Raw genomic sequence first — 12762 nt, 5'->3', positions numbered from 1 at the left:
TGGACTTTGGACATGCCTGCTTTAAGGTCTTCCATATTCCCCTGGTGTGGCTGTGAGGAACAGCTCAGAAAATTCCCCTTATGGTTTGATTCACTGCATATTAATTCCAGAGCCTTTTTGCTGGTCAAGTTTGTCTGAAGACAAACGTTGAGTTAGTATCAGTTGGCTGAGCCCTTACTTTGTAGGCTAGCAGTCACACCAAAAGCAAGGCTACCTCTTCTCCTTCCTTTAGGGCACAGAAAACATACTAAAGCCCTGAACCTCAATAGTTTGGGACCAGGTCTCTTGTAAGCTGAATAACTGAAACTGGGACAAATACTACCCTCCCCGCCACCAAATCCTGCAACTTACCATATTTGTCCATGACAGGAGTCTAAGTGGGGTTACTATAGTTTCCCCAGGTGATTTAAGTACTGGATGGTGTGGCAAAAAAAAATATCTCGACATTATTTCTATGTCAGCTCCAATGTATTGGCTGGATTACTGAAATGTGCACCAGTTGTGACAGGCTCTAGTTGCAGCTAACATGTCAAGATGTGAGCAGTCACCACCCAGGTGTGTCCAGTTCTATGTCTGCAGATCTACTGCAAAAGTCATATTAAAATAACAGTAATTTTCATGTGAACATAACCTGCTGCTCCTTTTTAAAGCTGTTGACAGTTCGTGGGAGACCCTGTTCACTTTTTAGCATCACGGTACATAGGAAGTTGCCTTTAGCTCAACAAATATTGTCCACTCTGACTGGCAACAGCAGCTGTCCAGGGTTTCAGAGAGAAGGGTATTTCCCATTGCCTGCTAACTGAGTCTTTTAATCAGTGGTGTTGAACCTGGGAAATTCTGCATGCAAAGTATATGCTCTGTCGCAGAGCTGTGGCCCTTTTCATAGGCCCCAAACCCATAAACCTTCTGCCATGGAGGAAAATCTTACGTTTTAAGTTCCCCCTCTGGACACTGAGATCCAGCTCCAAGGGCCTTCTGGCGGTTCCCTTATTGCAATAAGTGAAGCTACAGGAAACGAGGCAGAGGGCCTTCTCGGTGGTGGCCCCTGCCCTGTGGAACGCCCTCCGATCAGATGTCAAGGAAATAAAAAAACTATCTGATTTTTAGAAGACATCTGAAGGCAGCCCTGCATAGGGAAGCCTTTTAATGTGTAATGTTTTATTATGTTTTCACAGTGGTACCTCGGGTTAAGAACTTAATTCGTTCTGGAGGTCCGTTCTTAACCTGAAACTGTTCTTAACCTGAAGTACCACTTTAGCTAATGGGGTCTCCTGCTGCCGCCATGCAATTTCTGTTCTTATCCTGAAGCAAAGTAGTTTACCCGAGGTACTATTTCTGGGTTAGCGGAGTCTGTAACCTGAAGCGTCTGTAACCCAAGGTACCACTGTATATATGTTGGAAGCTGCCCAGAGTGGCTGGGGCGACCCAGTCAGATGGGTTGGGTACAAATAATAGCATTATCCTCCTTCTCCTCCTCCTCATTATTATTACTCTTATTTTTTATTAACTTCAGAGAAACTCAAAAGTGGCTTGCATTGTATTTGGTTCCCCGTCATTGGGATGGGGGCTAGAGGAGAAACTATCTACAGAAGTTTTTATTTTGTTTTGTTTTTAAAATACAAGGCTAACCTGGCTTCCTGCCAAAGGCACCTCAGCAATTCCTGGGCCTCAGAAAGATCCCTTGGGACTGGAGAGTAAATCTATTTATGATCCACCCCCCAATTCGGGCCCCTCTTGGGCTGTGACTGACAAGAAGGTTCTGTTTATGAAGTGGAGCTATTTATAAGACCTGGAAGTGGAGCCAGCATTGATAAGCAATGGCCTCCCGGGTGCTGCTTAAACCACCCAGTGGTGGTGACGAGTGTCTGTGATTTGCGCAGTGACGGGACAGGACGGTAGCGCCTAAACCCAGGGAACAGGCTGGAAGGCTGGAAAATTTCAGCTGGCTATTTTCTCCCTTTGTTTCCTAAATGAGGAAAAGAACTTCATAGGAGACAGGTGGCTTTTTAAAGCGCCTGACTCTCTCTCTCTCACACACACATGAGTAATCTGCTCCTCAGATTAGAAGCACTCTCTCTGACATGTCTTCTCATGTGCAGCTCAAGCCTTTAGCTCCGAAGGGAAGAAAAAATGTTTTGCACTCAGGTTTTTAGTGAAGGGCACCCAGTCTTGGAAACTTTCACAAAACTGTCAAAAGTGTCCTAATTATTGCAATGCTAGATGGCATAGGATGCCCTAAGCTCCTTCAGCTGTGAGGAGGGGAATTCATGGCAAGGGGAGATTTATCTCTTGATGCTACCGAACTCTATGCTGTTCAAGGGAGCTGGACATATTCCCTCCTATTCAGTGTGTTTAAGGCAATTTTAAAGCAGGGGTTGATAACTTGTCCTTCCAAGGCTGTTGAGCTCCAACTCCATCAGCCCCGACTAGCATAGCTCTACAGGTTAACCACTCCTGTGTCAAAGCATCAGCCGGGGTGGGAAAGCCTAAAACAATATCTGAAAAGTTGCCCATGATTTTAGAATGTTAATGCAGGATGGAAAGCGAAAGAACAAAGGGAAAGTGCACTCCAAGTAATGTAAAAACTGCAGAGTTGTGGGTGTGAGAGGGGGCAAGGATTAACACACACCCTCCCCTGGCTGCTATTTACCCTACAGGAGGAAAAACATAAGATACAGGCAAGTGTAGTTTGGCCCGATAGTGATATAGCTGAGGCACCAGTTAGTTTCTCACACAAATGGAAATTCTGGAGTCCCATCTATCTTGCAAGTTATTCCCTCTTCAGAAGAACAGCAGAATGCTCATTTTCACCTATATTTACAGTGGTACCTCGGGTTAAGTACTTAATTCGTTCCGGAGGTCCGTTCCTAACCTGAAACTGTTCTTAACCTGAAGCACCACTTTAGCTAATGGGGCCTCCTGCTGCTGCCGCGCCGCCGGAGCACGATTTCTGTTCTCATCCTGAAGCAAAGTTCTTAACCCGAGGTACTATTTCTGGGTTAGCGGAGTGTGTAACCTGAAGCGTATGTAACCCGAGGTACCACTGAATATGGTTCTTTAATTTAGCACTTCTCCTGAACTCTTGGGCCTGACATCTCTTTCTGAAGCTGTAACCAAAGTCCCACAAAATGCTTGGGCTGGAACTTTTGTTTTCTTTTCATCTGGAGAGTATATTGCTTCGGACAATGGGCAAAGAGCCCCCCTTTTAAAAATGCCTCCCCTTCTGCTTTCTATATAACTTGTTTTATTATTACAAGATCTCTCTGATACCAAACATGCCCTCCCAACATTTCTCCGATGAAGATAGGGATGTCCCATTCCTTAACGATAATGTTACTATGTATACCCCACACATTTTACTGGGTTGCCGCAGCCATTCTGGGCAGCTTCCAACTTATATAAAAACATAATAAAACACTAAACATTTTTTTTAAGAAAAACCTTCCCTATACAGTGGTGCCTCGCAAGACAAAAAGAATCCGTTCTGTGATTCTCTTCGTCTAGCGGTTTTTTCGTCTTGCGAAGCAAGCCCATTGACGGATTAGCAGATTAGCACTATTAGCGGCTTTTAGCGGCTTATCTGCTGATCGGATCAGCTGATAAGCGGCTTAGCGGCTTAGAAAAAGGGGGGGGGGAGGAAAAAACCCCAGCAGGAACTCGCAAGACATTGTCGTCTTGCGAAGCAAGCCCATAGGAGATTCGTTTTGCGAAGCACCTCCAAAATGGAAAACTCTTTTGTCTAGCGAGTTTTCCGTCTTGCGAGGCATTCGTCTTGCGGGGCACCACTGTACAGGATTGTCTTCAGACAGCTCGTTGAGGGGGCAGGGGCTTGGATGACTCCATACCCTCCAACATTTCCCCAAAGAAAATAGGGACATCCTAAGGAAAATTGGGACATTCCGGGATCAAATCAGAAACTGGGATGGCTTCTCTAAATCAGGGATGTCCCTGGAAAATAGTGACACTCGGAGGGTCTGATCTAAGAACATAAAAAGAATCTGTTGGATCAGGCCAATGGCTCATCAAGCCAAGCAGATGCTTGTGGGAATTTTCCATGTTACGAGTTTGGTGTATGTGTGATATGGAGGGGTGATCAGTTATTGAGTCCCCAAATGTTGTCTGCAGTGCCGCAGCACAGACCCAGATTTCCCACTCCAGTGACAACTCTTCATTTATTTGCTATATTTATGTAAGGCTGGCTAGTAACCCTGTTCTACAGATAGCTCACTAACATACAACGATAAAACGCTATCAAAATGCAATGGAATAAAATAGCAAAATCATAAAAGGATAACTTGCAGCCTAAACATTTTCAGCAGAGAGAATAAAGCCAGATGACTAAATAAATAAATAAATTTACACGGCACATAAACCGAGGCTCAGTGCATGAAAATCACAGTTTGTTTTAAAGGCTTGGGAGAATAAAAATAGTCGTCACCTGGCAATAAGCAGCCATTCTGATTTGTTTATGAGGCGATTATGTGACAATGAGCTTTCATCCTCCATTCATCCTGATTTGCTTGTGCGGTTGTTTATACGTCTTCTTCTTAAGTCATTCATTCATTCCACACTTTTCAGTGCATTCCCCCATCTTTTTCTGAACATCTTAAAACAGTGGATTTGCTGTGCAAGAGCAACAGAGCGCTTTAATCCACTTCAATTGTGCAAACTTAAATCACTCGGTATGCACCTCAACCCCTCCCACATGGCACCTAGAATGACCATAAAGAAGGCGAGAGCCTCTTTAAATATCTCAAGTTAAGGGTAGGTATAAGTGAGCCAAAGCAATCTTTCAGACATCCTGGCTCCAAATCAATAAGGGCTTTAAAAGCTAAGATCATCACTTTGAATTGGGCATGGAGCCAGGGAAGCTGATAAAATGTTGGTGTCATCACGTGATGTAGATGTGAGCAAAGTCACTTAAATAACACAGATGGAGTCCAGCAAGCAAAGTTCAGAGGAACTGAAAAGCTGGGAGGGGAAAAAACCCAGTGTATGTTTCAAAGAGAAAGAGATTTTGTCTTTCTTAGTTCAGGCCTTGTACATAGCATGAAGACATTCAACTAAACATACAGAAGAAAACCCTCCCGGAACTACATAGCCAGTCAGAGTGTGTGCTAGCTCGGTTATTATTATTATTATTAATTGAATTTACTGTATTTTCCCGTGTATAAGACTATATTTTTTCCTAAATTTTTGAAGTTTAAAATAAGGGGTCGTCTTATACATGGATAGTGCATAGTGCATTTTCTTAATTTTGAGTCCCCACAAATAAGGGGCGTCTTATACACTGAAAAATACAGTATATACCGCCCTATATACCCTATATGACAAAATCAAAATATAAAACCACAAAATATATAATCAAAATAAAAACAACAACCCAATAACCCCCTCCCCACAAAAAACCCCACATTTTAAAAGGGCATATGATGTCAATCAAATCAACCAAAGGCCTGGTTAAAAAGGAACATTTTTGCCTGGCACCTAAAGGTGTATAATTTCCCTGGGGAGAGCATTCCACAGACAGGGAGCCACTACAGAGAAGGCCCCGTTCTCGTGTTGCCACCCTCTGCACCTCTCAAGGAGGAGGCACACGAAGAAGGGCCTCAGAAGATGATCTCCGGGTCCGGGTAGGTTTCATATGGAAAGAGGCGATCCTTGAGGTATTGCGTTCCTGAGCCCAGTAAAGTTCATGTCACTCTGCCTGGTTGCTAAGCAATACTTCCACCCCTCTTGGTTAGCTGTCTTTAACACTAACATAATTAGCACTTATGTAAGAAGCTGAGTGATGCATGCTGATGCACTTCCAACAGGAACTGGCCAGTCCAAGCAAACCATCTTGCAGCCCTATTTTGAACCACCTGACGTTTCCACACCTTTTTCGAACAGCGCATTGCAAGAAACTAAATGGGGAGTATCGAAAGCATGGGTAATTGTGGCTAGGATCCAGTTATGGCCGTGGCTGGGCAGATCAGCAAAGGTCTCGGTTTCTTCTACACTGTCTGATAGGGCCAGCCCAAGCATGAGGCAAGGTAAGGTGACCGCCTCAGGCATCAGGATCCACAGGGGTAGCAGATCACAATGTAGATCTTTATTCCGATGTAGATCTTTATTCCCTGCACCCCCTTCCTGATGCAGATCTTCACTCACCCCTTTTTCCCTGGCAGGAAAGTGGGTGCCTTACGTGCCAAAATGCTTTGGGCCAGCCCTACTGTCTGGTAGGACATTGGCATGTTCACATAAAAGCTTCCCATCCCATCTGTTGCAAGCTCTAGCAAAGGAGATGTGTGGGAATTGAAGCTCTTGAAGATAAAGTCTGATCTGATGCAAGGATTTTGTGCTTCAGCCCTCCTCAAGCATCGTTCTTCACAGGAGAGGTAGAAAATCACGTTGGCAGACAAATCCCACCATTCACAGCATATTTAAAATATCATTTAGGAGAAAAAACCAGAAGCTTTCCTCCTGGGTTTAGTAAGGGAAGCTATCCCCAAAAGTTTGAAAAATATATTCCTGTACACAACAGCAGCTGCCAGGACCTTGATCGCAAAAAATTGGAAAGGGGAACAAGCCGCAACAATAAGGGATTGGCAGAGCTAATTTTGCGAATTTATAAATATGGCAAAATTGACAGCAATTATAAGAGGAAAATCAAATCAAAAAATAAAGAAAGAATGGAGTTGTGTAAAGGAATACATGAAAAAACATTGTTTTGGTATTAAAATATTGATATGAAGTCTAAGATATCGCAAGGAGAAGTGACAGAGTAATAGGCATAACAGAAACGGTGATATAAGATAGTACAAGAACACAACGAGTGAAGTAAAATTTAAAAGGAAAAGTCACATATAGGTGGAGGGAAGTCATTTTTACTCTTTTTATGTCATCTTAGTTTGTATTGATTATTCTATCTGATATGTTGATATTTGAAAAAAATAAATTCACAGCACATTTGTGTGTGCATTATTGCAAATTGTGCCAACAGTTGTACGACTTCCAGGGACTGTATGAGGGCATCAGGGACCCATAGTTAAAACAGAGCCACCCACCAAGGATTTTGTCAATGAATCATCTTTTTAACCAATTGAATACGTGTAAATACATTTGCATCTCACCAGAACCTCACTACAAAAGATTTCTGCTTTGCAGGGGGTTGAACTAGGTGATGCTAGTGGTCCCGTCCAAATCTTCCGTTCTGTGATTCTATAAATGCCTTTTTGAGATGTTGAAAGAAATGTGAGATAACATACAAAAGCTATCCCATAACGCTTGAAGGAAATTCCACCTTCAATAGTTCCTTTTCGAATCCCGGTTGACACAGTGGTGCACCAGAACCAAAACAGCACCATTGTGTATGTGTGTGTAGTGGCTGCTGTTTGGGACCAGAACAGGGAAGTTCTGGGTTCAAATCCCCACAGCTCTGAAGCGCGCCCTCCCACTCACTCTCACCCTATCATAATGGGGACGGGGAGAAAGATACACAAGCCCTTTGGAGAAAGGGTGGGACAAGATTAGAATGTAATATATGTGATCTTAACTCTCAACCCCGCCAGTTAATCAACTCAAGCTTTTGTTGATTAATCCTCCTAATTAAGCAAGCTGAAACATGTAGCCAGAATTAAAGCCCTTTGTGTTAACAGGAGCACTGTTTGCTTTCTTCAGTCTGAGATGCCAATACACACCCTCAGATTCCTAATATCTTCATACTACCGATGCATAAACAACCTGGTCCCTTCTAGGACTAAGCCCTTGGGCTCAGATTAATCCTTGCCCCTGCCGTTGGGACAGGTGGGGCAGGTGCGTGGGCCACAGGGGCTGAGCTTGCCTGGCAAATTGCAGATTCCAGCGAAATCTTGCAGCTGTCTTTCTTCTTTATCTGCAGCCGGGTTTTTTTTTTTCCCAAAAGCCCCCAAACAGCTGAAAGACAAAGAGAGACAGTCCAGCAACTCCAAATAAGGGCAGAGGAGGTGTTGATAAGAGGCTGGCCAATGGGAGAGCCTGCGCCTGTCGCGATTTCTCCCCATTGGCGGAGGGGGAAGCACAAGGGATGCCTTTATAGTCCTGGGCCAGGGGGAGAGAAAGGGTGTGCGCATTTTTCCTGAGCATCTTATCCCGGCAGAGACTCTGGAAGGTGCCAAGGGATGGGGCCCGTTGGCGTAGGTGGGTGAAATCTTGCAGGCTGCCTCGCTGTCCTCATTATGATAAATTGGGGTGGGGTTTGGCTTGAGAGCCTGAGCTCCCATATAGGGGGGAAAAGGAGTGTAATTGGTTCAGGCAAGAGCAGCTGCGAGATGAGACTCCGGGGTCCTCTGGGATGAAGGAGTGGGCTGCTTATCAGGTTAAAGGTAAAGGGACCCCTGACCATTAGGTCCAGTCATGACCGACTCTGGGGTTGCGGCGCTCATCTCACTTTATTGGCCGAGGGAGCCGGCATACAGCTTCCGGGTCATGTGGCCAGCATGACGAAGCCGCTTCTGGCGAACCAGAGCAGCACACGGAAACACTGTTTGCCTTCCCGCCAGAGCGGTACCTATTTATCTACTTGCACTTGACGTGCTTTCGAAATGCTAGGTTGGCAGGAGCAGGGACTGAGCAATGGGAGCTCACCCTGTTGCGGGGAATGAACCGCCGACCTTCTGATCGGCAAGCCCTAGGCTCTGTGGTTTAGCCCAGAGTGCCACCTGCGTCCCTGCTTATCAGGTTAGGGGCGGGTTAAAAATATGTCTTTATTCTTGTTTTGGAAAGAAAACTAGTCAGGATAATTGGAGGCCTGGGTTCCCTGTGAACAAGAATTGTGGAGAAAAGGATTTACTAGTGCTGGATATTAGGGTATTGGGGATGAATGATCGGGACCTCCCTGATCCAGCTCTCACCTCCACCCATATGATTATTGGATGACCTTAGGCATTTTTCTTTTTCTCTTTCCATTCCCTGCATGCTTTGGATTATAATAGTGTCCTACCTCACAGGGGTGTTGTAAGAGTTACTGAGACAATGTCTATAGGTCCCTGAGGAGGAGAGCTACATACTATTCTCATACGTTGTCTTTGGGACAAAGGATACTGAAAAAGTCTGGAAAGGAGAGCAGCGTATTAGGAAGGTGGGTGGACGTGTTGTGAGAGAGGAATTGGTGTTTAGCAGTTGCGGGGATGGAGATTGGTGACTGAGCCAGCTCTATCCCCAGCCCTGCTTGATTCTGGAAAATGGCTGCGATTGCTCCCCTCTTGTTCGCTGCTCGCAGCTCCTAACTTTGTTGTCTTTCTGCTCTTCCTGCCTTTAGGGTAGTCCAGATGCAGCGGTACCGCCAGCGGATGCCATGACACAGACGTTCCCAGCTCAGTACCCTCCGCCGCCACCCCAGGCCCGGCTGCCTCCGCAGTACCATCTCCACAGCACCCCTTCAGAGTACCCATCCTCAACAGCGCCAGATCACAGCCTTCGTATCTTCCCCGAACAGGGAACGGCTGCGCCAGAGCCCCTGCCTCTGCCCCCACCGCCTGCGGTAAGTGATGGTTGAAGGTCTGGCTGGCTACACATGGGCAAATGGATGGGGAATTGTGGGTGGTTTGGGGGTACAGTATTTTTTTATTTCGAGGGTACCATGCATCGTAATGGCCCTGATTGCATTTGTAGCATTCCTCCGAAATTGTTCAGGAGCTGGTTCAAGGATCTGGAGCCCCCTTTTTGTTATAGGACAAAACCTGAATGCAGGAAAGAGTTGCGTTTTACTTCCATCTCTTCCTTCCTGCCTCCACATCTTGCACCCCAACAGAAGCTGTGTAGGGCATGGCTGATTTTTCTCCAGGAGCCTCAGTTCCAGGGTTCTTTGGGAAAAGAGTGACATCTCTTGGGGGTTTGGTGTTCGGCAGGTGGATTTTCTGAAAGCAGAGGGGGATTTTGGTATTTTAGAATGAGAGTAGATTAAAGATGGGTGTGTGTTTGGCTTGCAGGACTTTGCGTGGTCATGGTTCACCACGGGGGCTGCCTTTAGCCCATTGGGTTCTCAGGATTGAGCCCTGACACCTGTGAAGCATCCCTAACCATGTGCAGAGAGTGGTGTGTTTTTCCACCCTCACGCCATGAAGCAAACCATTACCAACTCCTACGTCTGAAAAGTTAGAGGGGGGAGAATGGACTCCCAAAGCAAAGGATAAACCTTATGGGACAGGCTCAGACACCGAGGCTGTTCATTTTAGAAAATTAAACACAGGAGAGGCACCGGATTTCATAGAATCATAGAATCATAGAGTTGGAAGAGGCCACAAGGGCCATTGAGTCCAACCCCCTGCCAAGCAGGAAACACCATCAGAGCACTCCTGACATATGGTTGTCAAGCCTCTGCTTAAAGACCTCCAAAGAAGGAGACTCCACCACACTCCTTGGCAGCAAATTCCACTGTCGAACAGCTCTTACTGTCAGTTATTTCTACAAGAGGTTTTGTGCGTTTTTGTTTCTGTTCTCATCTGTTTGGACTTCCCTTGGCCACAGCCGCCAAATCTTGGAACAAACAAGGAGAAGTGCCTCTGAGCATATGTAGAATGTGCTTTTGGTCAACTACTGAACAACTGCTGCTTGTTGACAGCAGAGAGAGAGAGAGAGAGAGAGAGACATGGGACCTAATAGTTATCCCCCACCCCAAAATAACCACTGCCCTTTCCTCCTTTACCTGCACCAGACACCCCCAAACTCAGCCCTCCAGATGTTTTGGGACTACAACTCCCATCATCCCTAGCTAACAGGATCAGTGGTCAGGGATGATGGGAATTGTAGTCCCAAAACATCTGGAGGGCCGAGTTTATGTCCTATCGAGACTCTACCTATGGTCCTTTCTAAACCCATTTTAGTAGCTCCTTATAGATCTGCTTTCCCTGGTTTTCTCTTGCAGCGATGCCCTTCACCATCTTGTAAGTGCTCAATTTTTACTCCGCCCTCATGGCTGCATTGTACCTGAGCGCAGGACTGGAATTTACCTCAGTACCTGTAAAGGTTGCCTGAGGTTTGAGGTGGCCCTAGGCACAATGTCTTCTGCTAAGCCCCCTCTTATGTTGGTTGGCCCTGATGGTCTTATCTGATATTGGCAGCTGCCGCCAGGTGGTTTGGGGCTGCCATTTTACATTTCCCATGATGCCCCTGATGAAGCATCATTCCAGGACATTGAGGGAAATTAAAAATGGCAGCTCCAAGCCGTCTGGGGTGGCCCTGGGCAGGTATTAGTTCAGCTAATTGTTGCCCATGTCCTGATGTTGGGCCTAAATGCCAGGGAGCCTCTTCTTCCCCTCCAGATACAGAGGAGCTTCTTCCTGAAATAACAACATGTCTTTTAGGGACATCATGTGATGTAACATAGCTCTCCCACTGGAATTTCCCAAAGTTAGACTTCTGAGGAAGGACAAGATTAGCGTGAGGAAGAGAGACCAATGGATATTCTTCTCTTTTTTTGGTGGACCAGAGGCTTTAATAAATAAATAAAAAAGCACTTGCACACAGAGATGCTGACACAGTCATCTCTTCATCTAGATAATAATTGAGAGCAATGGAGGCTTCCCTCTGCCCCACTTTCTCTCTGATGCTACTTAGGCAAGTGTGTAGGAGTTGTGAGGTGATCATAGGGGCTAGAGACATGGACTCTCTACTGATGACTTCCATTTCTTTTCATGGCATTCTGTGCTGCAGACCAAAGTCATCATTTTCTTTCTCTGCCCCCAGTTTCGAAATCACACCATGCCTCATTGGTTTCTTACTTCTGCATACATTTAGGATGAAAGTAATCAAATTCCAAATGTAGGGAGTTTCTTCATGGAGAGGTGTGTCACGGAGTAAGATCTTTCTGATATGGCAGAAACTCCCGAGTTTATGTTTTCAATTGCACCGTGTTGAACCTTCCTGAGATGTTTCACTAGTCTTGCCTAAACTCTCTCTTGCTTCTCTCGAAATCACCCAGATGCCTTAGCCAAGCAGGAAACACCATATTCACAGCAAGCTGAGGTCAAATATGGTAGCAATTTTTACTGTGGTATGGTAGGAGAAACAGGAGTACAGTGGTACCTCGGGTTAAGTACTTAATTCGTTCCGGAGGTCCGTTCTTAACCTGAAACTGTTCTTAACCTGAAACACCACTTTAGCTAATGGGGGCCTCCTGCTGCTGCCGCGCCGCCAGAGCACGATTTCTGTTCTCATCCTGAAGCAAAGTTCTTAACCCAAGGTATTATTTCTGGGTTAGCGGAGTCTGTAACCTGAAGTGTATGTAACCTGAAGTGTATGTAGCCCGAGGCACCACTGTATTATTCACCTGGGTACACACCACACATTCAAAGCACCTGCCGAAAGATTCCTGGGAACAGTAGCTTAACCATCACGGAGCTACAGTCACAGAACCATTAGTGAACTACAGTTCCCAGGATTCTTTGTGGAGAATAGAATTTGCTCTGCAGAGAGGGGAATATTGTGTATGGTGTGTGAGAGGAGATCACAGATGCTTTGCTCCTCCTCATTTGATCTGATGCTATGCCACACAGAACCAAGCCAATGTTTGGCATAGCGTGCCTCTGAACCTGAACTCGTGGTTTGGCTCTCTCCAGACTAACCCCAAAATGTAACCAGGTTTGTAGAGAAAAGTACAGGTCTATTATAAATCGCATCCACACCATACCTTCAAATCACTCTTATACCACTTTAACGGTCATGACGCACCCCCCCCCCCCCGTATAATGGGAACTGTAGTTTGCCAAGGGAGCTCAGAGTTAACAAACTACAGTTCCCATT

General features: G+C 45.6%; 1 protein-coding gene and 1 long non-coding RNA gene across 4 annotated transcripts in view; one reads left to right on the top strand and one right to left on the bottom strand.

Annotated features, from left to right (window-relative positions):
* Window positions 1-4587, bottom strand: part of LOC308571427 — a 43077-nt gene extending 38490 nt beyond the window's left edge. The window contains exon 1 of the long non-coding RNA XR_014001421.1: window positions 4439-4587. This is a non-coding gene — a long non-coding RNA (uncharacterized lncRNA). The remainder of the gene's footprint in view (window positions 1-4438) is intronic.
* Window positions 1-12762, top strand: part of LOC308571210 (RNA binding protein fox-1 homolog 1-like) — a 42641-nt gene that overhangs the window by 4607 nt on the left and 25272 nt on the right. For 2 of the 3 annotated variants that reach the window (XM_081166749.1, XM_081166748.1), the window contains exon 2: window positions 9281-9502. In XM_081166749.1, coding sequence (XP_081022875.1) covers window positions 9281-9502 — 222 coding nt within the window. Of the gene's footprint in view, window positions 1-8040; window positions 8161-9280; window positions 9503-12762 lie in introns of those variants that run through there. The other variant, XM_081166750.1, reaches the window with a different exon arrangement.

Source organism: Podarcis bocagei (assembly GCF_964188305.1).
Source record: "Podarcis bocagei genome assembly, chromosome: 13".
Lineage (NCBI taxonomy): Eukaryota > Metazoa > Chordata > Lepidosauria > Squamata > Lacertidae > Podarcis > Podarcis bocagei.
The sequence above is the reverse complement of the archived record's forward strand: the minus strand, read 5'-3'. Positions and strand labels throughout refer to the sequence as shown.